This window comes from Apteryx mantelli, chromosome 3 (genome assembly GCF_036417845.1).
Source record: "Apteryx mantelli isolate bAptMan1 chromosome 3, bAptMan1.hap1, whole genome shotgun sequence".
Taxonomy (NCBI): Eukaryota; Metazoa; Chordata; class Aves; order Apterygiformes; family Apterygidae; genus Apteryx; species Apteryx mantelli.
In genome coordinates this window covers 100,099,423-100,124,231 of record NC_089980.1, presented here as the reverse complement: position 1 = coordinate 100,124,231, position 24,809 = coordinate 100,099,423, and the positions used below count along the sequence as shown (strand labels likewise).

At 37.1% G+C, this 24,809-nt stretch overlaps 1 protein-coding gene across 5 annotated transcripts in view; it reads right to left on the bottom strand.

The window, feature by feature from the left end:
• CEP162 (centrosomal protein 162) overlaps positions 1-24,809 on the bottom strand; it is a 46,592-nt gene that overhangs the window by 5,791 nt on the left and 15,992 nt on the right. For all 5 annotated transcript variants that reach the window (XM_067294034.1, XM_067294036.1, XM_067294035.1 and 2 more), the window contains 21 exons: positions 24,589-24,775; positions 23,615-23,667; positions 22,469-22,536; positions 21,838-21,865; positions 21,336-21,458; positions 20,486-20,677; positions 19,898-19,979; positions 18,728-18,995; positions 17,282-17,549; positions 15,375-15,517; positions 14,310-14,537; positions 13,497-13,634; positions 12,429-12,541; positions 11,649-11,754; positions 8,701-8,827; positions 7,641-7,804; positions 5,982-6,086; positions 4,420-4,644; positions 2,535-3,205; positions 1,549-1,690; positions 1,012-1,110 (listed from right to left, as the gene is read on the bottom strand). In XM_067294034.1, the coding sequence (XP_067150135.1) occupies positions 1,012-1,110; positions 1,549-1,690; positions 2,535-3,205; positions 4,420-4,644; positions 5,982-6,086; positions 7,641-7,804; positions 8,701-8,827; positions 11,649-11,754; positions 12,429-12,541; positions 13,497-13,634; positions 14,310-14,537; positions 15,375-15,517; positions 17,282-17,549; positions 18,728-18,995; positions 19,898-19,979; positions 20,486-20,677; positions 21,336-21,458; positions 21,838-21,865; positions 22,469-22,536; positions 23,615-23,667; positions 24,589-24,775 (3,530 nt within the window). The remainder of the gene's footprint in view (positions 1-1,011; positions 1,111-1,548; positions 1,691-2,534; positions 3,206-4,419; positions 4,645-5,981; positions 6,087-7,640; positions 7,805-8,700; positions 8,828-11,648; positions 11,755-12,428; positions 12,542-13,496; positions 13,635-14,309; positions 14,538-15,374; positions 15,518-17,281; positions 17,550-18,727; positions 18,996-19,897; positions 19,980-20,485; positions 20,678-21,335; positions 21,459-21,837; positions 21,866-22,468; positions 22,537-23,614; positions 23,668-24,588; positions 24,776-24,809) is intronic.

Here is a 24,809-nt window from a genome sequence, read left to right as displayed (position 1 = left end):
ATGGATAAGAAAAATATTGAATGAGCTTACTGAGATTTAGATTAATGATATTAAGTATGTACTGAATGCATGCTGATGCTTCTTGCATTTGTTCTAAAGGAGGACACTAAATGAGATTAAACATCTGAAGTTTTCTCAGTTGCTTACAGAAAGTAAGAATTCATTTTAGCAACACCTGCAGGTTAACCACTATAATATAAAAATAAAGTTATATTAGCAATATTCATACATCAAGGAGATGGTAACCGAAACATATGCACAATGCTAGTACAAGCTGTACTGTCCTCCTGAACAGCAAGCAATAAGATTGGCAGCACCTCAAGAATGAAACAAGCATAACCAATAGATCAAAAAGCTTGAGCTAAAGACTCAGGAAATTTAAGCAATGTTAACTCCAAAATGAAAACATGAGCAAGTGTAAACTTTAGATTATACACTATCAAAAAAGGAAGTAGAAAAATAGGAAAAAAATAGATACCTGTTTGAAAACAATAGAAGTGAATTTCAGAAGAACTGTGACAATTAAACTTCTCTTCTTAAAAGACCAATTTTCATAGGCAAAGGACATAACCAAGAATATACTCACCCACATCAGTTTTGTAGCAATGATGGATGAAAAAAGGAAGACTTTGTTCTGAGTCTTTATGTTCAAATAATAATGAAATATAATATCCTTTTAATAAAGTCCTGTGGTCTGTTTTCTACCCATCACAGCTCTCAAAGAGGCCATGAATGTTTGAATTAACCTACTGATCAATTTTCACACAGATGTCACATACTTTCATGAAAAATCAAAGGAGATCAAAGTATAATCTTCTGTGATCTGTGTTGCTTTTCCTGTTCACAGTAGAAAAATATATTGCATTTTCATATTTAACTGATCTAGGAACAACCGACAAAGATACTGTTTTTAAGACTTGTTTTACTGTATAGTATTTGAAACTTTAAAAGGACAAAAATGAAGAGGATTTCTATCAATATAAGGTACCCCCAACCCAAACTTAAATATACCTCTTTTTGTAGGAGTTCCTCTCGCATTTGTGAAACTAGAAGGGCTTCCTGATGTCTCTGTTGCTCATTGATTTGTTCTTGGAGATGTTTTATTAATATCTACAAGATTAAAAATATTCTTCATTAACATAAATACCCATGACAACATTTGAAAACTTATTCAGGAAAAACGCACCAAAATATAATCAGCACTGCAGAACTGCAAGTATACACTATGTATATATTAACAGTGCTACCTCTAAAGTTACCTGAATTGTTAAATAGCACACATTTACATGTATAAGATATGAACACAAGTCTCAACCTGCAGCTTACTTTCCTCAGTTAAAGAAAAAAAAAGAAAAAAAGAAACTAATCCAGTGGCTCTCACTACCTTCATACTGCACACATTTTCTCCCAAAATTTTAATGAACATATACAGTGGCACAAGCTCATTTTTGAAACAATACATCCTACTTCAAAGGAAGATAAAGTAATCCTGAATCTAGTAACTTTTAAGGATACTGGTGTATAATGAGTCTCATTACTGTATTTTACCTCTTGTGTTGAAATTCTGCTGTGTAGCTCAGCTACAGTAGAGGTAGAGTGCTCCATTGCATGCTGACAAAGAATCTTCTCTATTTCCCTCTGATGGGAAGCTTTCAGAGATGCAATGTATTCTGCTGTGTCTTCCTGTATCCTGGACAGGAGGAGAAGAAAGTAACATGCAGTAAAGCAGATACAGATAGCTCTTCAAAAATGGCAAGAAGTTTCTCACCCGAACACATAAAATACCAGAAATGTTAAAGGTGGTGTATCTTGAAAATTTCATAACCACACCTTGCAAGATAACACTATCATTAGTTTTACTGCACTGGAGGGTCAACAGGGCAGGAAGACCACACTGGATACACAACTCACTTAACTAGAGGCAGCTAGTATACAGGTAACTCTGAGCCAATCACCTTTTTAGGCTTTCCTTAGGAAAAATCAACAGAGAGAAAATAGGTGCTTTTAAATCATAATTCAGCAGTCATATTTCAGGTATCTATTTTAGGATAAAATGTGTTGCAGTCTAAAGATGCCTATTTCCTCTGCTTTGACTATAAGGGGAGCTACTAGAGACTAGGTGAAGCAAAATTTCTATGTTTGGTCAAGTAAATTTCAGGAAAGAACGGCCCAGTTTGAAAGAAGGTATGGATACCAAATATTAACACTCTACAACACATGAACATAAAGCATCTAAGATGCAATATATATATATATATATATATATATATATACACACACACACTGCGATCCTTTTACTCAAAACCATGACAATTTGTAGCATTGATAAACAGGATTAATACAGGTCTGCCTGGAGGAAGAATTGTGATGGCGCACTGCACTGAAAAAGGCAAGAGCAGAAAGGAAGTTTATGGAGACCATTGGCCATGTATAAGCTAGCTTCACACATGACTGATATGTTAACATGTCTCATTACAATCCTGTATCAGCCAATACTTCAACAAGGTTTTTAAAAGAACCCATCAAGCATTTACCTTCTTAGATTATTTTCGGAATAAGCCAGTGTTGCTTGAGACTTTACCCTCTGCTGGTTCATTTGTAGAGATAATCTTTCCAGGTCATCTTTCAACTGTTTATTTTCTTGCATAACTTCTGAGATACTAGTATCAGAAAAGGTATGTGGCTGGTATACTTTATCATCATTGAAAATGCCTGGCAAGGGTTGGCTCTTGCTGGAATTCCTTGCATCTCTTGCTAAGGTATTCTTTTTCAAGATCTCTGTAGAGTTTTCCTTATTATCAGTTTTATTTCTGAAATTATCATCAGACAACATCATCATCCTTTCTTTTTGAAGTTTCTCTACAGTTTTTGTAAGGTTTTGTATTTCTCTATTTTTGGTGACCAGTTCTTGATTTAGTTTTAACAATCTCTCTTTTGTGTTAGCTTGTTTCACTTGAGAGTCTGTTGATAGCCAGTCTTTAGAACCCTTTTTACTTTCAAGTGTTATTTGTGAATTTTGACTTTTGAGGTTTTCAATTTCTGTCTGGAGGTTTTTAACAGTGATCTGATGGATCTCCTTTAGATTTTGAAGTTCCTGTTCAAGTTCTGTAAAACTGGCTTTATCACTGTTCAGTTTTGGTGACTCACTCATCAATTTATAGGCAAGTAGTTGCTCAAGCTCTACAAGTCTTTGTTCATACTGTACCTGGGAGAGGGGAGTGGGAGAACGGAGAAGAAAGCACTTTCCTCAGCTGTACATTTATTACTACCTCTTTTTATTATTCTTTAAAGGTGCTGCACACCTGAAGTAAGGTTTCATAACACAAGATACATATCAGTATTACTAGCAACACTATGCTCAATCAGTTCAGAAACTAGTGAGTTTTAGTGAATAAATTACATTAAACAAGCATAAGTCAGCTTAAAATAGAATTACTCAACACGTTTACTGCAAGTTCATCCTCCACTCACAACGAATACAGTAGCTGTGGGAATGAAAATTAAACTAAAAAGAAACCCCCATTTCATTTTTATATAATTTTGTCTGTTCAGATGTTAACAACTTGGGCATGCAAATTAGTATCTCATTTTAATATCGAAAGAAATATCAACAGAAATCTTTATCTTTGTTTAAAAATGCCATTATGTATTTGCCATGTGTCAGTTTGCAAATATTACTGTCACATGCTTCAAAATTACACTTAGTTTTTTAAAATCATCACGATAAACTCTAATAGGACAGCCTTCCCCCTCCCCTCCCTTCCTTTCCAAAAGCAGAAATATGAGAGAGACAGAATCTTTCTCCCTAATGAGCTGAGGAAAAGCTAACAGGATTTAACCTCTTATTACCCAGGATAGCCTCTGGGGAAGACATGATAGGTTATTCACATGGGAAGAAAGAAGAACAATTGACCAATGCTTTCCTCTCCTGTTCATTAAACACCTGTGCAGTTTACCTTTCCATAAAGCAAAATGCCAAATTTCAACGCTTCCCAACACAAATTTTAAGACCTGCTATCATATAATTTTTGGATGTGATGATTAGTGCTCCTAGGCATTCCCCAGAGAAAAGTAGAGTCAGACGACTTTTGAAATGACAACCTTTGATACAGCAAGGAATTAAGCAAGCAGCTTCTCTCATCCACGGGATGAAATCCACATGCCCCATTTGTAAGAATGGGATTATTAAAGCCCCAGGAACACGTCCTCTCTATTTCAATACTAAACTAACAATGTCAGTGCTATTTATATTTCAGATGCCCAAGCCATTAATATTCTGGTCATAAAAATTTTGAGCATTTGTTCCTTGAATATGGTCTTTGCCTTCAATTTTCACCACTGTTCCGTGTTAGACTCCAGTAGCCTTACACCATTACTTGTGCAGTAGAGTATGTTACTCAACAAGCAGCCAATTTTTACCTTTATTTTCTGAAATTGTTGTTCCATAACACGGAGACTTTTTTTAGCTTCATCATCTTTACCCTCAAGTTCTGTTTCTAACTTTTTTATTCTTCTCTCCAAAAAATCAACTGTGTTTGTTTTAGCTGAAAGATCATTACTTTTCTCAGCAGCAGCAGCAGCATAAATCAAAGCAGGCAAAGAATTTGGATACCTTCTTTTTAGAATCCCTTCCATTTCTTTGATCTATCAAAAAGAAAATTAAGTCAGAAGTCAAAAAAAAATTCTGATGAAAAGTGAACTGAAGTACAGTGACCGAATGTTAATAAACGTAATCCACTTAAAAGCTGGGTGAAGAATGAGAACTAGAGATGCATATTTTAAGGCTTTTCGATATAATGCTTTTTCACATTGCTTACATTTACTTTGTGAGAAGAGGACTTTAAGATTAACTTTTCAAATTAAAGTAAATGAACAAGTTAAGAAGAGAGTGGTAAGACTAATTGGAGTTTTAGAAAGTGTCTTATGAAAGTAAGATTGATCAAACTCAGATTGTTCAACATAAAATAGACAAGTAAGACTTGCTCTCTCTTACTGACTTTTACAACATCTTCTATTTAAACAGAATATTGCTCTAGTCTCTAGACTGTGTTATATCAAATGGATCTTTTATTTACCTTTTTAGCATTAACAACATTAAGGGCCAAATAAGACTTAAAACATTTGCTGTTTCCTGGACTTACAGTCACACTTCCACGTTCCACTCTACTTTTCAACTATGTTAGAGATTTCATAACATTATTCCCCCATATAACAGATTAATGTCTTTTTTTTTTAAATTTCACTGCATGCTTTAAAATAAACAAGCATCATGAGTGTAAGACTAATAAAAACTCTTTTGGCTATGAATAAGATGCTTTCTACACTCTCCAGTTTAAAATACTGTGGAGGATCTTTCCCATTTGTCCTGCAGCCCTACATCTTTCCCAACATAGCTCCCTGCTCATACTTCCTAACCATTTGATTAGGCAAGAATCAGTATGGATAATGAAAAATCTGGAGTCAAGTGTTAACTGCCTGCTCTCTCTTGAAAATTCAGGATAGCACTGTTCCTCTTGTCTTTTCCTCAGTAGGAACATGGATTTTAGGCTCTCTACCAGTTTTCATGAATCTTGTAGGAATTCAGTGTAATTTAGACCCCCACTCTTGAATCAAACTTGGTTGAAGCTGACCATAAGGTTGAAGGGTTACTGAATACAGAGGGGGAAGGAGACTCAGAAGATAAACAGGAAGCTTCAGTGTGCTTTCTCCCTCACGCCTTTCCAAGAAACTTCATTTTACAGTATTTTAACATTCAATTAATTTAAAAGGGACATCAGTAAACATCTTATTAGAACACAGTAGCAGCAGGACCTTCGTAAAATAAATAATTGTAGCTTACTGTGGCAAAAGTGTCCATAGTATAAAAGTTATTTTATCAGGGGGCTTCATTCAATGTCTTATCCTTACAAAAGATCTAGTGAATGTTGAGAGACCTTATCTGAAATAAAGGTTAAGCCATAAAGAGTTATATTATTGCATACTTGTCGCTCAAGATCCTGAATTCTTTTAGCATCTGCTGTTCTGTCCCCAAAACGTTTCTTCTGTTGCACACACTGATTTCCAGCTTCAGTTCTGAGCTTCTCAACCTATCCAATTTATGAGAAAATAAACATCAGAGACATTTTCCTGTAGTACAGAAGTTTCAAATAAACACAGTATAATGGAAGCATTCTACAATTTAAGAACTGGTAATAGTAATTTCTATATTAATTTTTTCTTCAGGTTCCTAAACTAAGTTATAGCTTTTTAAGATCAAAGAAGCTGAAAGTAGCCATGGGAACCCAGAAGAGAACTTCAACTCAGGGGCACCCTTGTCTGAAAAACAGTAAATCTTGTGCTTCTTTCTCCCATCCTCTCAGTATACAGGTTTGGTTAATATGAAGTAATATAATGGACTACATTGGTCTTGCATGAATATAGCATCAGTTAAGGAAATAGTTTGTGTTTTGCAGGGCTGTGCTCTGCGATGAGATACAGAAACAGCCAAAAAACAACATTATGTTGTGCCTAAATAAATGCTGACTCTCAGGATCAGGGGAAGGAACCGGATAGCTGATGTTTCTGCTCTCGCATAAAATCTGGCCACGAAGACTCAAAGCTTGAATCTAAAATTGGATTTCCTGCCTTTATCAGCCACTACTTTCACTGTAGAGGTATGTTACACCTTGTATAATTGCAAGTATCCCTATCTTGGTTTCTCTCTGACCAATGCTATATTGGCTATATGTGGGTATTGAGCTACACTTTTATGCTGGCATAGAGTTTTTGACTCTTTTGATAGTTTCTATGAGAGTAAAGCTCTTTACTGTTTTCGAGCACCAGTCTGTCCCAGGAAAAATGCAACTAAAAGTATTTTCTCTCACACCAAGGATATATTGTTAGGAGTTTAATGTGCACCAATCATATGTTGATAAAAGTTTGATGTGGTGGCCTTTAAGTGATCTCCTCTCCCTGGCTTCTCTTTCAGAAGCACCTCCTTTAATCTGATCTCACTAATAACATGCCATTAAGAAACTTCCAAGATCAGCAATATTTTATCAGTAGGTAAGATTCTTTATTTCTGTGAACCTTAAGTCAACTCTACTAACAGGCAATTCAAATCTCAGAACTATTCAAGATTAATGCACTAGTTTCACTTGCTTTGTATGTTGAGTGTTTTCTTTTTTTCCTCCCTCAACCAGAGATTGTTTACAAGAGAAGGAACTTAGAACTGATACTTGAGAGAAGAAGAAATGTTGCCTACACTACGATGAGCAAAGAGGAGGAAAGAAGAATGACAAGAGGGATGTTCCAAATTCTTAATGTAAAAATGTACTTGCTCTTCTTGGCCAACAAATTTGCAAGTCTTAAGGAATCACATTACAGTTGTTTCCAGAAGCATCATCAAAACACCCAACGCAAGCAAAACAGTTCTAGGCATTAAGCACTTGCAATTTGGACTGTATGTGCAACGAATATCCATTTTGAATATAAAGCCATGCACATTTGATTTAAAGGTTATGAAGAATTCATGTGCTTATTCTTGAAAAAGATGGGAGCACTGTAAAGGTCAAAGTTACATTATACTCATCAATAGAACAGAAATAATTTTAAGTTCCAACTTCTTAAAAAAGAAAAAAAAAAAAGCTTGATAGTATCACCTCTAGTTTTAGTTTCTCAATTTCTTCTCTCGCATCTTTAAGACGGGCTGCATCTTTATCCAAAAGATCCTGATTTTCTGCATACCACTGAAGTCTTCTTTTTAAATGAGCAATTTCTTGTTTGTATGAGTTTTCCATAATTTTAAATTCATACGACTTCTCACCTACAAGATAAAGACACCCTCAGTATTGCTTTATTGAAGAATTTTTAGAAGCAATTAGTCAAAACCATCCTTCTCAGGTACTTTTCAAATATTTATTACTTTGACAATTCTATTAGTAAAATTTTAAAACCAGAGCAAAATTAGGATTTTTGTGCAAGTGTATTTCAAAAAGCTTTTTCTCTCATATGTAATAGTATTCAGTGGTTCACAGTTTACCATAGAAGATATTTAAAGCAGCATCCCAGATGAACTCATCCTTGGTCAAGTTCTAATAAACAAATTTTCAGTAACAACATGGATGACAGAATGCACGCTTATATACGTATTAACCATACTCCTTCCAGTTTGGGATCAAACATTTTGAAAAAAGACAGGGAGGAAACTGAGACAACTTTTAGCACTTGTGATGCCTGATACTGGAAGCTGAAGGAGTCCAATTTCTGGCCGCCCTCTCATTAAGAAAGCTAAAGTCAAACTGGAGAGAGTTCAGAGAAAAACATCAGGAAATGTTACAAGGCATAAATTATAGGTAAAAACAGATAAAGTTGTGATGAGTAGATCTAAAGAGGAGGCTAACATGCAGATCAAGCCTTCCTGTATCAACACAGTTGTCATACAAATGGAATTGTCAATTTTCCATGCCCACTGGGAGATGGGCAATAAAATCAAGCTCGGTAAGCAACAACGAAGAGTTTGGCTAGTTACCAGAAAAGGTTTTCTAACAGATTGCCTCCTTCACCATACGGTTTTTAGAGGTTTAGATAGCATTTAGAAGTAGTCTAGATATATTTGATCCTGGGTCATATTTTAATAAAAAGCAAGTTTAATTTAATTACATATTTATTTAAAGAAACACAGATGAGGCACAATTATTCAGCAAAATAAGGGTCCTTTACCTGATTTGGAAGCAATCTGGAGTTTGGCTAGATCTCTCTCTTTCTTTGCTTGTCCCAAGTCTACCTCAAGAGCTTGTCTGTCTTGTTTAAGCTGCTTTATCTCTTCGTGTAGTTTAGTTTCTTCCTTCTTAATTTTAGAGAAAATTTTAAGACAACAAAAAATAAACCTGATTTTCATACAAAAAACTGAACATGCTTTCTCTCCATAAAAGGATTAAATCACAACTGTTGCATTGGACCACGGCAGCAATGAGGTTTCTAGGTTTGGTATTATTCTCAGTGCTTGCTACAGTAGAACACAGAAAAATTCAAGTTAGACACAGAAAAACCTGTCATCTCTTATAGGTAAAGTCTTACATACCTCTTAGAAGCGGAAAACATTCCAGATCTTCCCTTTGAAAAGGTCAGTAGAGAAAAGAGTTTTGCTTATTTCTAATACTAAAGACTACAGCTTAAATGGTTGGATGTACAGTCTGCATTTATTGACAACATACAGTTCATCCCATCTGTCCAAGTTACTATATCAGTACTATCTTTTCACAAAGTCACAAACTAGATTAAAATGAAGTTTCTCTTTCCAAACTTTATCATCTTTCCAAGACTATACAGAACAGATAAGTCTCAAAAGAGCTGTTGTCTTAAGAGATTTCTGCCTGCTTGTCTTCTCCTACATCCACCACTATTCTTTGATTTTAAGAAGTGATCCTTCTCACAAAATGAGAAGGTTTTGACTTTAGGAATATGTGGCCTTATTCTGAGCACAAGACTCAGTTTCGTTCTTTTAACCGCTTAGCCCTTTAAGGACAGCCTAACTGAGCTTCTACAATTTTAAAGTGTAAGGACAGATACCTCCTCACCTCTACCTTTATTTTAGAGAGAGTATCTTTACCAGGTGATCAGAAGTGGCACTCCCACTGCACACTACAGAAATAATTCCAACTATTGATTCATAAAAATATCCTTAATCAGTTTACCAGGGAGTAACTATGATCACAATCAGAGAGTAACAAGGGAGTGAATAACGTCCATACAAGATGGAAACAGGTACAATGTTAAGGTGTGCCGGCAGATGACTAGGTCGTGGCCTGAGGTTTAGCTAATAGAAAAGAAAAGGACAGACCAGACATATAAAATTAACAGTGAGAAGCTGACAAGAATACAGATAGCACCATAACAAATGACCAGATTCTGCAGGTGGTTAAGGAGAGCTATGTGAGAAAAGGCCAAACTTGCAGATAATTGGAGGGGATCTTCAGGGACCTTTTGGGGAGTACAACCTTGCAAGGCCAGCAGTACCTAGGTAACTGTGCTAGTAATAGCAGACGAGACCAAGACGACCTAGGTAACATTATCAGAAATACCAAACCTGGGTACAGATATAGCAAAAGTGGAACCAATGGGAAAAAGTAATTAGGGGTGTGTTGTTTATCTGAAAGGAGACAAGGGCAGTGAAAGGGATGAATCAAAGTGACAGTGGAAGAACAAGCATGGGAAAATGGAGAGAAAGGGTGATAAAGGGGCCTGGTTGAGTGCAAGTACACTGCTGGTCAGTATACTTGGCTGAGTCATGTGCCTGATCACTGCAGTTTATCTTCTTATCTACAGTCTATCTTCCTATTACACTATTTCTCAACATTTTTCTGTGCATGCTCTCTGTTCTGTGTATAGATGTATGACCACTAGCAAACTTCAAGCCAGACCAGCTGATGAGTAGGACAAGAGATCTGGGTGCAACTGTCTGGAGATGGGGGCCCTGGGTCATAGGAGGCCATAGGTCTAGGGACACTGGTCCTTAGGGAGGGACTGGGAGTTGGGGGCCTGCCACTAGATAGACAAAGCGTGCAGGGCTGGCTGGAGGCCGTGGAGGGATCCACGTGTGTGCATGCCTGTGTGTGACTGCTAGGGAACACCCATCCTGATTGCTAAAGAGGATCAGGCTGTCTGTGCTGTTTGTGCTTCTGTGGGTGTGAGCAAAGGCGCTGCTCGCTGCGTTATCCGATGTCCGACCACATTAGTGTTGTTGCGTGCATGTCTCCATCTTTGGAATATGCCTCAGCCTCACTACTGGCTGGACCTAAAGACAGGGAATTGCAGCAGCAGCATGTATTGGGGAGGAACTGGGAGACACCTGGGGTCTTAGAGCCTAAAAGTCAGCTCTGTCAGGCCAGGAGAACTCCCCTGATCCCTGAAGCCCACTGTATCTGGCTTCCTTAATCACACACCTTACCATTTAGAAACCAGCTTAGTTTCTGGCCTAACCATCAGAGAACCATGTGCCAGAACAGTCCCCACTTACAGTAAGCAAAATAAAAATCCTCCCCAAACCCTTAATTTTAACATGAAGCTTACTAAACACTTTCCCTCAAAACCCCCCCAAAAACAAACAACCCCCCCAAACAAAACAACCCCCCCCAAAAAAACCCTCAACCCCCCCCCAAAACAAAACAAAAAAACCCCACCCCTCAACACATGTAGTACTACAAAAGAAATGACATGAGTGAATTACAACAGATTCTTTCCATTCCCATGTTCTTATCTAGAACCTATTTGGTAAAGAGTAGTGATAAGTACTCTTCAGGATCCATCTTATCAGGTGGAAAGTTATATAAATATCTGTAAATATAATATAATATATAATATATTAAATATAAATATAAATATCAGTAAATATCTGCGGATCACTACTTTCTGCAAGTTCTCACAAGATATTTCAGAACTGCCAGTGAACATGGCAACAGCACACTTTCAGTGAATTTGTGACTTAGGGGATTACTTCTGAGAGTTGATTTGACAAGACATTTGTGATATTTAATTAAGTGTGGCTAACAATTAATATTGTAAAAATAGCAGTATGCTCCACTTTTTACATTTACATCATTGGTCTACTGTATCGATGGTTATGCATTGTTTATATGAACAAGTGAACAATGGGCTTGGCATATACCTACCTGTGCTGTTCGAAGCTCTGAAATCAGTTCTGTGAAACTCTGATTTCTGGCTGGTTCAGGACCCTGCACTACCCGTGACTGGATACTAGTCATATTCACCTTTTCTCTAAAAAACAACAGCAAAGACAGTTATTCAATGTAGTAATTTGGCATACTACAGTTGCATACTAAAAAACAAACAAAAAACAAAACTGGTGCTATAAAGTCAATCTGTGCAGGCTCAAAACAAAGTAGGAAGAAACTTCACAGTACAGTTTTAATTAAACAAACAAAAAGAATGATCAAAATAAGTAAGGTGGAATCTGCTCATCTTACACAAGCTACCAAACTCGTCTGTTGTGACTACATGAGGGTGGGAACCAAAGCCCACTCAGCATCAGCAAAACTCATCTAGGGCTATCTCACAAGCACAGATCAATAAATTAGGAATAAAACAGTTGCTAGGGTTTTTTTCCTCATCACTGGCATAGAACACAAATCTTATGAGACCTAGAGCTCTCAAGTATCCTTTCATCCTTCAGTGTAGTGAACCTAGTGCTTCCCCCACTACCAGGATCTCTTGTGACTCCTGATCTACTATGTATCTTACAATATCAAAATATTTTGACATGTGAGCAGAGCTGTAATACCAGAATGAGTGCAATATATGTACATACATCCTGACATGACTAGGGATATTTATATTTTGGCACTGGAATATTCTCCCTATGGAAGAACCTAGCCTTCCCACAGGTCTGTAAGATCAGCAGGACTTTAGGTCAGATGTTTAAATAAGCTTACCTTAGGGCTATTAATTCAGACATTAAACATTGATTCTCCTTAAACATTTGTTCCTCATTTTTCTTGTTTTGAATTTGTAGCTCTTTCATTTGTTTGTATAACTTCTCATTTTCCTAAGATGAGACAGACAAAGAATGTTCATAAATAAATCCTTTTACCTGTTCAAAAACCATTGTCTGTGATTTCTACAGTTTGTCTTCTGAAACACTGCTGTAGTGGAAGCAAATATTAAATGTTTTATTACCACATTTCTAAAATGGATATCTACTTTCATTAGCTTTTTCCTGGAGTATTATAAAGTGACCTCTGCAATCTAAGCTTAGTGTTCGCTCACTGTGGTGCTAAGACTTAGCAATAGGAAGCTGTTCCCCTAGGCCAGCTCCTGTGCAAAGCTATCTAACTATATTCTAAAAGCACATACATGGGTGGGTGCAGACAGACCACAGCTCAGCTTGCCCATGCTCCAGTCCCATGGACAAAAAGCGTCACCGATTTGGGAGCTCTGCAGCCGTACTGGCAAGATTTCGTGCCTCTACTACTGAAAGCTGCTGAGCACTACCCCAAAAGCTGGTTAAACTAACCGATCTTATTTTACAGCTGCAAGTATTCAAAAGGGTCATTTAAGCTTGCTTTGTCTTTTTCTATATTTAACTGAATGAGTAATATATTAGGCATACTAATATGGTTCCTTGCAATCAACTGCTCATATTATGTGAAATACATCTTAAAAACGGAATCCTCCCAAATTATAAAATTGCTAAGAAATACTACATTTTTCTACTACATTTTGGACAAAAAGGTTCTTTATTGGCCATAAAGTATCTTCCTGTTCTCAACTGAGAAGTCACCTTATTTTTACAGTTTAGGACATTTATATGTAATTGGGGAAAAAAATTACACCAAATTAGGCAAGTGTAAAATACTTCTTAAACATGCAATATATTTGTGTCCTTTGTACTTAAAACTTCTTCCACTCTGTAGATACCAAGATAACTGCTATCGACAGAAAAGCTGTAACCACTGACAAATTTTGTTTTTGAAACTGGCACAATATGCTGTGCGGCATACCTGCTGATAACCTTGAATAATGACCTCTTGGTCTTCAATTTCTTTTTTTATTTGGGTCAATTTTTCTTCAGTGATAGGAACTGTTGCTGTGTCATGGATCCATCTCTTTCCTTTAGTCAGCTCTTCCATGCTTCTTAACTTTCATAAAGAAATATACACACAGTTAATAAGAAAGTTTTATTACCAATATGGAATTCTCTACAAGATTATACTTTGAATTCAGAGTATGTTATAAATAAGTCAATATACATTAAGGCATGAGACAATAATAATACTGGCTCTTTGTTCTGCTTTCATGCAAATCAGGAACACAGTATAGTAAGGTTGGGAAAAATTAACAATAAAATTACACCTCCCTCTTTTCTATTCTTATGTATCTAGACAGCGAGGTATAGTGGAATAACCCTGGGAATGTAATTATGCTATATAGTCAAAACACAACATAGAACAATGCATCAAAATAACAAACTAAGTGTATAGTACTTATCTATGTCTCTGTAACAAGTGGTATCTCTTAAACTGTTATTAAAATTTTTACATTAAAATGTGTTAAATCTTTGCAAAAAGCCTGCTGCAGAACACTTCATATAGCTAAATAAGATAATCTGGGATAACATAGCTGTCTCCATAGAAAAAAGATCATGTCTTATGGGCAATAAACGTAGTAGTTGGTACACACATACATATTTATACATATATTGCTAGTTTGTATTTTCTTCTCATCAACAACTCATCTAAGATAACATCACTGAATATTCTGGACCAATGCTTCTCCTGTTTTACAGTAGCAGAAGACAAGATCTGATAGAGCACCTTACTCTGAAGAACATAATTTTCTTGACCCAGCTGAGAGAGCTCTTTTTCATGCTGTGTTTTCAATTCCATTATCTTTGTCTCCATTTCTTGCTGCTTTTGTGAAACTGTGCTGGTTAGCTGTTGAATCAAATCATGAGCTGTATTCAGCTCTTCCTCTGCAACTTGTGCTCGTCTTAACAAATACAATTCTCTCTCACAACTTCTGATAGGAGAAAATGATAAGTCCTGGTAAAGAGAAATTCAGGGAAACATCACACTGAGCCAAATGTTTACTGAGGATTCCCCAACCCCCGCAAACAATTTTGACTGTCTTGACTCCTGGCAACCACATATTGTGCTTGAGGGGAAAAAAAAAAAAGACCAAACCAAAAACAAACAAAACAACTCCCCCCCCTTCCATTCTAATAGCAAAACATCTTGCATGTTTTTTCCTCTAAAGAGCTACTTTCCCATTTCCTAAACATGTATGGGGGGGAAAAAAACAAAAAACAAATAACAAGAAAAACACACCCCTTGGAGACGATAGCCACTACACAGCTACCAGAGTTATTCTACTATACATCTTGCCTATTGAAAAGCAGCAATGATCTAGGGATTCATTAAATAAATGTTTTTAAAATTTATAAGGCAGAAGGGAAATCCATCACAGTACTGCAAATTCAGTCATCTTGGAGCAGTCAGAAGATTTTTTAAACATTCAATGCAACAGAAGCAGAAAAAACAAACAGAAGTACTATTTAACATTCTTGACAGAATACTTATACTTACAAGTTACATTTAAAATTATGCCCCTCTCTATAAAAAGATAAGCATTTTTAAGAAGTTAAACAAGCATTACAGCTTTAAGTATATAGAACCAATGTAACAGAATTAGCCAAGCAACTGAAAAGCAGTATGATTATACTTGCACATTTTAAAAGCAAAAACCAGTATTTGATTAAAGTCTTTATTCAATATTTCAGCATTTGCCAATCTTGCGATAGATAATTATTAAAAGATCTTGACAAAACAGGCTTGCAAACGAAGTTCTACGTACTAAGAGCAGCACTAATTATTACTTACATGCTGATACTGCCTGCCAGAGTCCACAACCTGCTGCACATGATTACTAACAACTGAGTCACCAGACATAACTCTGTTAATACCCTCCTTTGAAGTTGGTTCCTTTGTTGCAGATCTTATAATCCTAGTAGCAAATAAGCCTTCTTCATTTAGGCACAAAGTAAAACAGAACAAAATTATATTCAGAACTTTGCTCTTTATAATGTCCTTGTAAAAATATATTCACCTGACCCATCCCTGTGATCCCTCCCTGGAGTGTGCAACTAAAAAGTATTCTACAGCAAGGATTTTGAATTAAATATAGAAACTTGAGAGCAATAAGACATCATGAAAAATGTAGCAGCCATCAGTTACTTACTAAAACACCAAAACACAAATGAATTAAAAAAACAAGATAAAACCAAAACTGAAGTGAATAGGTGGATAATAAATCCTTCATGAAACAAGATTAGTCAGTTGTCTGCTCTAAGAATGGCCAACTACCTAAGTATACACAGACACAACATATTCCAAGCTACAGTGAAGATCAGACACAGCAGTTTTTGAAGTGGACTTTGCAGTGGGGACAGCCTACAAAGAGATGGAACATCTATTTGTTGCATCAAGTAGCAACCTGACTGGAATGTAAAACATGAGGAAGTTCACCCTAGATAGCAACTAACATATATGTAACTATTTATAGCTTAGTCTTCTGAAATACGGATACTAACTACAACTGCCATTTCACTTCTGCCTGGAACAACGAGAGCTAGAAGTTCCTACTTAGGAATGCCTTACGCAAAAACCAAACAGGCAAATGATCATTTTCCAAATTTAATACTTTTTAATATTTCTTACACTATCACCTCACAAAGGTGCTCCCTTAATACTGCCAGTTAGGAAATCAGTTGTTTGCTTCAGTCCCATTCCCTTCCTAGGGGCAGGAAGTAGTGGTGCCCCTGCAGAACACATCCTGGGGAGATGAATTTCTGAAGGCCCCTGAAACTGGTATGGGGAATAGTTATAGCTAGAGAGGGACGAACACGTCTGAGTGAGGCTACTGGCCTCACTTTCTCAGGACTTGTCCTTCCCTTGCGCTTGAGGTGCCTCCTCCTGCCCATACACCCTGCTCTTCTCCAAACAGCTCCACCACAACATGCTGAGGAACTAAGGGCCCCTAGTTTGACAGCTGCCACTCTGAAGCAGCTCCCTAGGAGGGGCATATAATCCTAAACTGGTTTTCCCGACACTGCTCCTAAGGCTTTTAAAAGCATTACATGATATTGAAGTGTGCTAAAACCTGGAGAGTTATTTTCCCAAGCCTCAGTGATAATAAACATGGTCCATGAATATGCTGAACAGAATTATCAAATACAGCCTGGCAAGGCAAGAGGCCAGTAACCAAAAATCAAAGAATTCAGTCATTTACTTTCAATCCAGCTTTCGCAGGGCTACACTGGTATTTTCCTTACTTACTGTTAGGTAAGGTTTTTTTAATGCTTTCTTTGTATTTGAGGAAAACAGATAAAAGGAAGAGGCTGAGAACAGGAATTACAGCATCACACAGAAGTGTTAACGATATTTGCATTTACTAGAATGAAAAGTGTAATATGTAGATACTTATTTCTGAACAACAGCTTTTCCTATTGTTTTAGTTCTACTGGTGAACAGTAGGAAAGTCTCACAGGCAGTGGTGACATGGCTGCAACTCGAACAAGACTACACTGCAACAGTTTTACCTAAAAGCCTCCCCTCCAGCAACTTCATGCTGATACACTCATGGAAAAAAAATCAACACCTCATTGCGTTTGTTCTTAAATTTCTCCAACATTTTGAATTTTTTTTTTTTTTTAAATGTATGGGAAGCACGAACAGCAAAGTTCTCTAGCTCCTAAAAGTAAAACTCAGACCTCTTAAGATAGAATTACCTTTAGGTCTTGCTTTATTTGCTGGACTTTTGGCTTTCACATTGGTCTTTTTGAAAGTTTCTTTCAGTGTTTTCTTTTCACTAGATGGAAAAAGCTGTTTGGAATGTGAAGTGGACTTCCCATATCCAGAACTCCTAACCAATCCATGAGGACTGTGTGAAGTTTTCTTTTTATGTAAAGGTGTTGTACTTTTGATGTTCTTGTACAACATGTGTTTAGTTGTCATTGATTCTAGTCTTTCATCCTTCGAGGAATGAGACTGAAGTGCCTGTAACAGAGCAGACCTTTTTAAAAACAAATTTTAGTTTTTGGTGTGGTCTGAAGGTAACTTTCACTAATACAAGAGAATACAGAACAAGTTACTAGGATTACAGAACAGTAAGACTCTGGAGTAGCAGAAAAAATATGAGGAAAAATTTATTTTTCATTAAATGAGCAATATGTTATTTTGCAGAATTTCTTATCCTCTCATACTTTGGGAATATGCAAAATACAAACCAATACAAAATACTCGTTTGAACGTTCTGGGAAGTGGCATTCTACTATAGGACCATTAGCTGCCAGGTTATGTGACTAAAGGCTAATCACACTGAATACAAAGATACAGCGACGATCAGAGGAACAGCAGGAGGCAGAAGAAACCTCTTAACCTGGATCAGTGAAAACAGAGCACACAGCTCTTAAGACCATCAAAGAAGAAGGCTCAACCTGCTGTTCCTGGTGGGAAAGGCATTTAGTTGAGTCAACCAAAGCATTCTCCCTGCAACGCCCTGCGAACTGAAGGGGTGACTGCCTAAAGTGATGTGGGGCTTATTACGGAATGCAGGGGGAAGAGAATTTGGGGATTGTGCAAGTCTGGTTATGGGATGCTTTGAGGATTGTGGGAATGTGCAAAACTTATGGGACATTTAGGGAAAGGGAGGGACTAAGGTTGATCAGGAAGGAACAACTGTGGGGAAACTAAAGGGAAAAGGGGATAAAAGAAGCCCTTCACATGTAAACAGGCTGCTGGTCAGTACGCTCATCTGACTGAGCCCTACCCTTGATCACTGCAGTCTATGCTATATTCTTATTGCTGACTCTCCTCTGTGTGGGTGTGCTCTCCAGTCTGAGCCACAGAGGTACGTTCACACGAGCCCCCTGCGCTCTGTTCTGAGCCTCTGGGTGTCCGCACAAGCCCCTCCACAAGGGGAATATGTGCTCAGCCTTGCTACTAGTCTGAGCTGGGGACACAACTGCAGCAGACTCGAAAGTACTGGGCTGGGGCAAGATGAATCCCTTCAGTCCCAAATTCCACTGGATTTGGCTACCTCTAACAGCAGCAAAGGTAACTTGAGGGTTTCAAGAAAAATACAAACAGTTTCTCAACTCCTAAACATAGGAGTGTAATCTTCAAATGATAGGTGATCTGAAAAACGTATTTTAAAAATGTTTGACGTTATTTACCTGATTATTTTTGCTGCCCTGTTGTGAAAGCAGAGAGTCTTGTACTATCTTTTCTCTCAGTGAACCAGGCTGTATTTCATTGGTCTCAACCTCTTTCTCAGTTGCCCCCTGAAGGCTATCTTCATTCACAGCTGTCCAAGGAAAGATGCTCTCTTCTCTGTTAAATTTTTCAAATAAGTTTGTCTCCCAAACTGTGTTATTCTGAAGCTCTTTAAATGGCAAGTGGTTGACAAGTCCATTTGCTGTGCTGCCTGCCAGTTTCACAGGACTACAAAAGAAAGGAATAAAGTCAGGTATAACAAGACTTTTGTCCTTTGCATTTCTATCACTCCAGAAAAAAGGGCAATTTTCCCTTTAGGTATGATCTATAAAGACTGCTTGAATTTGAAAGAGACACTAGCTACTTTTAAGAACAATATTCTATCTGTTTCAGTTAAAAAGCAAAAAAGACTAGGCTAAAGATTCACTCCTACAGTGTGGAAGGAGAACCATTTCCCAGCAGTGACTGCTTCTGTGGGTACTGGCCTGGGTTACAAGGTGAACACCTGCAAGCATAGAATTAATGCCAGTGAAACAATGAACGGTAACTTCTGCTGGTACAACTGCCCGTTAAACTCCCCCAAACTCATTTGTGAATCATAACCTATTCCTGACGGTTCTAGGGCCTGCACTTCACGTTCTAGACATAAAAGCTGGAGCAAAACAGGAGGAGGTATGGAGCACAGGTTAGCAGTCACAGTGAGTAGAGTAAGAGACAGTGATGATTTCTCAGATCGTGGAAACTGGAGAGCTAGGCTAGGATGCGGCCTGAATTCCAAATATGGGGAATCGGCCCCTGAGATCAGCAGAAGGCTGGGAATGCAGAGAGCCTAGCTGCAGTAGGACAGTAGAGAGGACACTCTTCCAAATGATTTGACAGACAAGACATTGCTGCCACCATTGCTGCTTATCACACAAAGTTGTTTGGGAAAATCTGGTCTAAACAAATTAATACCATATATCCATTTTACAAGTCACCACAAGCACCATTATGTCAGCGTAAAATATAATGAAATTTCATAATTTAATTAGGCAAAAAGACAGATGAGTTATTTCGTAAGCTGTTGTTCACAAACAGTTAATGAACTTAAGTTATTACAATCCTTAAAACATATATTCTGAAATAAATACCTTTCAGGCTCCAAAGCAAAACCTCTGGCACTACATGAATCTACTTTAATAGGTTTCATCAATTCTTCTACAGTAGGTAAATCTAGTAAGTGCAAAATAATAAAATGAATTAAAAAATCTTATAAAATGCACTTGTAAAAGACTAGTATTAAAAATATTTAATAAATGGAATATTACAGATATCACTCCTTCACTCATTTTACATCCTTGTATGATACACGCCTTCCTTCTAACCCTTCTGAGACTGTTATTGCTGAAACATACACTCAGTTTACATGTTTATACAATATATGCCATTTTTTCAATTTTCATGTAATACAGAGAATAGAATCAATGTACTGAATATGAATGATTTGCTTGGTTTAGTTTCAAGATTTTTTGTTTGATACTCATTTCATCATCATTCCTCCCCAGGGTGTAAAACCTATATATTTTAAGTGAGAAAGCCAGATCTGAGCATGTTCCTACTTCTGGCCTGCAGTTCCTTAGTAATGTAACCAGAAGTATTAGAGCTCTTTTTAACCTAGACAGAAGAATATGAGAAAATAGCTGGGAAATCACAGCTTTGTCTTCCTTTGAGACGTTTACCTGATTCAGTAGTTGACATATTTTTTGAATAGATGTCATTATTTTGTGAAACACTTTGCACTAAGCATTCTGAGACTGCCATTGCAGAAGCATGCACTTTTTGATCGTCAGTGTCTCCCAAAGACTGATTGATGTGATGATATGCCTGGTGTAATGCTTCAGTGTCGCTGGTAGTCTGTCCATAGGAAGTGCCTGCAAAAAAAATGCAGGCTCATAAGAGATACTACAGAATTTTCTGTTTTGGGAAGCAACCCACTGGAGCCCATATATCAGTTACTAGCTTTGTCTATTATCAGGTGAGAACAGCATTTTCAGTTCTGAGAAAAACAAAAAATCCTAATTTCTACCATAAAATTAAGCAGTTGTCTTGTTAATCAGAACATGCTACAGTACCTTGAATAGCCTCATCTACCGCTTGCATGCATTTGTTTACAAATACATTCTCATTACTAAAACTAACAGCACAAAAGACTACTATTTAATAGATGCCATCAGAGTCACACTCTGGATGTAAATAGGCTACACATTCTCAAATTGATCTTCATACAACAGTTTATTTTATAATTGTGTTCAATGCTGTCAAAGCAGAGTTTTAGCTATGGTCAATAACAGAGGGAAACCACATTTAAGTCACCAACAGATTGCAATGACAAAAGCAAATTTACAGTAACCAAGGGTAAAAAGGTATCTTTCTGGCAGTCTACAGAAATACCAATTTTCCCTGAAATATTTCCTCCTCAAGATTTGTTACTAAAAACTAAGTGATTTATGTTCACTGACAATCTAAAAATAAATGACCTTATTTCACATTGCTAAAATAATTTTTTTTTTAAAAAAAAAGCAACCTTACCAGTTTCATTCATTTCAATTCCAGTAACTTCTTGAGGCAGATAATGTTCACCTAGAGCTACATCTGATGTTTCAGTGGCCTTTTGAATTTCTGTAGCTGAATCTTGTGAATCAAGTAACACAACTAAATGCAAGAAGAAAAATGTTAAAGTTCTCTCATTTATACTTTATCTACAGTGGAAGTAGGAGCATATCAAAGCTCATCTTGATGCCCTAATCCTGGCAAAAATGCTATATACATTATTATGATGCCATTAATGGCAGTAACTCCAACTGCAAGCATCAAAATCTGAATACTGACTAGATGTAATAAAACAAAAAACTACATTGATGATTACTGCAAAGTGCTGACATGTAGATTTATTTTTAATCACTTCAGTCCAATGGACTTTCAGTAGAACGCAATAAAATTAGATGGAAAAAAAATCAAAGTAATAAAATCAGATAAGAACGTTTCAATAAGGTACGATTAGTATTCTCCTACTGTTAAAGTTTGTATTTACCTTTAGCCAGCATGCCAGTGTTTGCTTCCTGGAGAAGAAAAAGTAGTATTACTTTTTGAACTTCCAGAAAAAAAAAATGTCCTCAACAAACTTTAAAAGTTGGTCCAAAACCTAAGAACTAATGCAGCTTTCAGTGTTCCAGGAATCTGCACTTCTCTAAAACTCTGCGTGGGGTGCCAGCATGTCCTCCACCCTCTGTACTCTGACACCCCTCTCCTGATGTCTCCAGTCACCAAGGGACGTCCGCCTCAAGAGACCAGACTAAGCCAGTCTGTAGTAATATCCCCAAAGCTCTTACAGTGCAAGTATTAGGTCCTCTGCCCAACTGTTTCTCCCTACAGACCTGCTTCTCTCAGACTGTACTGCTTGCTGGTATAGATAGCACCTCACTAGCTCCAAAGTGAGAGATTAATCACCCCCATCCTGAGGCTCCAGTGAGAGCTCCTTGTTTCTGTGCTACCCTCTCCAGTTCTTAACACAAAGGATGAGCAAGCAGGCAGCCCTGTGAAGAACTTAATCCTTTCAGTATCAGATCACTGGAAAGTTTATGCTCTTAATAGAACCATATAGTCCCAGGAAAGTTATACCTTTTCAAATTTAAACCTACTCCTGATTTCATGTTCTGATTTACCTGACTTTCTTCAGTTTTAAAGGCAGGATTAACATCTGTCCCCTCTTCAAAATCTTCATTGTAGCTGCCTGAAGAGTAAAATAAAGCATCAAATAGAGTGAATATTTAAAGAAGATAAAGCAGTAAAAGGGAAAGCTATTTCCTCTTGTTCTCCAGTCCCTCCACTAACAGCAGCTACTGTTGCTACTACTCCTTTCACATAGGCAACAGAAAGGTTTTAAGATTGTGTGGGGTACAAAAAACACAGTAAAAATCACACACTATCTCCAAATTCAAATGAAATTTGTCTTACGGTCAGAGATACCGTATCTCTGAGCCCTCATGGCCTCTCTGCATTGACCTCTTTTGTTCAGTCACTCTCACTTTGGGGTGAAGTGATGCAATTCCCCCACTAGCAGATGAGGTACTGTGTGTGTTTAATTTGACCACTCCAGCAGTTTTTAGGTGCTGAATCTGTAGCTTTGCTCCCTCTGATTGGCTTCAGCAGCCAAAGAGCCGCTCTCAAGAGTTAGCATTATTTAAAACCCAAGCATGTCAGAACAGGAATTTTGCAGATAAGCTAAGTGCTTTTTCTACAGTTACCTAGATCCTTGACCCTTCTCCTTTACTCAGCTCCCATGTACACCGTCTTCACTGTCTGTAACCCTTAAAACTAGTGTTGGGCAATGCTTCTAGTTGTATAGTGCATTGGTGTCAAAATACAGGAGGAAAACAACTGACCCGTTGTCTTTCTAGTGCATATGTAAACCCTACACCACAAAGAGCCACTATTTCAGCATTCGCTTTGGTTTTAGACTGTGAGAAGTTTGATCAGTATGCTCACATAAGAAAAAACCCTCAACGTGTAAAATAGCTTCCTCACAGTGACTTATACATGGTGTTTACACCATTCCTGCACGTGTATTTTTATTAATTTCACTTATAACTCATGAAATAGCAGTTTAGGAAGGCCAAAAAAAAAGTCATTTCAACTGTTTCATTTAGAACAGAGTTACAAAATTGTTGTGGTATATCTGCACTTTGACTGGAGCACTATTCCTCAGCTTTCATTTTTGTTATTCAGTTTAACGAAGTTCTTCCAATTCTTAGCACACACATGGTACAAACAGGCAAGAACTTTCAAATGTATGATTTAGATAGTATTACCAGATTTCTCTTCATGTGCATATTCCTCTTCTCCTTTTTCAGTTTTTTCATTTCTGAGAGAAATAAAATTAAAATGTTACTGTCCTTTCCTGGACAGCAAATAAATATTTTTTTAGCCCATAAAAATTCCTTACAATTAGCAATAAAATTAAAAACCTGAATTTTTCCATCAAATCATAGGAAAAAAGGCAGGTAAACATCAGCATTGACTAAAAAAGTACTGATGTTTTTACAACTGTCCACAGTTAAAATTGTCAAAGCAACTCCTAAAGCCACCTTCTTTCTGCGTTCTCCCTTATATCCACATTAGCTTCTCAAGGAAAGCTTTATCATAGGTTCACTTCTGACCTTATCATTCTGTTTCCAAAATCTCTCCTTTATCTCTCCTTTTCTAGTAAAGTTAACGTTTTTGTCCTTATTTAAAACTCTCCAGAACTCTGACCCTCCAAGTAGTCTCGTGTTGGAAGTTTCCTTTACACTTTTAGCCTTTTTTAGTGATGGCAGCCTGAGCTGTCCATTTGTCCATTATTTTTACAGATGTTCAAACTTATTTACTGATTATACATGGATTATCCCTAGTCTATGAAGACTATTTTATATTGTTCTTCCAGATTCATTTGTTACATCATGTCTTAAGGGATACAGAATTCCTCCTGATCTACTACCTAGTTACCAGTGGATAACACTTTTAACATTTATTCTTAGTTATAAGGTATAACTAAATAAAATCAACTTGACACTATTGAGTTGTGCACAAGGTTATGTAGGGTATGTCCAAAGAGTCATGCTGTCACCTTACTCCTTTCTCTTATTTATTTAGCTCACTTCCGTCCTGTGTTACAGGAAAAGTGGGTTTACCAATTGAAATTATACAGGATCTTGTCCCATAAAATCTCAGTGACCATGGCATTCAGATGCCCAAATCACACATGTCCATTAATAAGTGTCTGTAACTTTTCTTCTCTCTAAATTACCGTACAAATGGTGCTAGTATTACAGAATCATTGGAATCCAGCTCTTTATTTAATCTTGAGTAATCAATAGTAGATGATGCTTCTCGTTCAAGTTTGGCAAAGAACATTTCTTTTTCTTCTTGTTCTTCCAAGGTATCCAGTCCAGCTCCCATTATACTTTGATTAGGCCCAGAAGCTACAGTTGAACCTAAATTTCAAAACACAGAACAAACTAATCATGA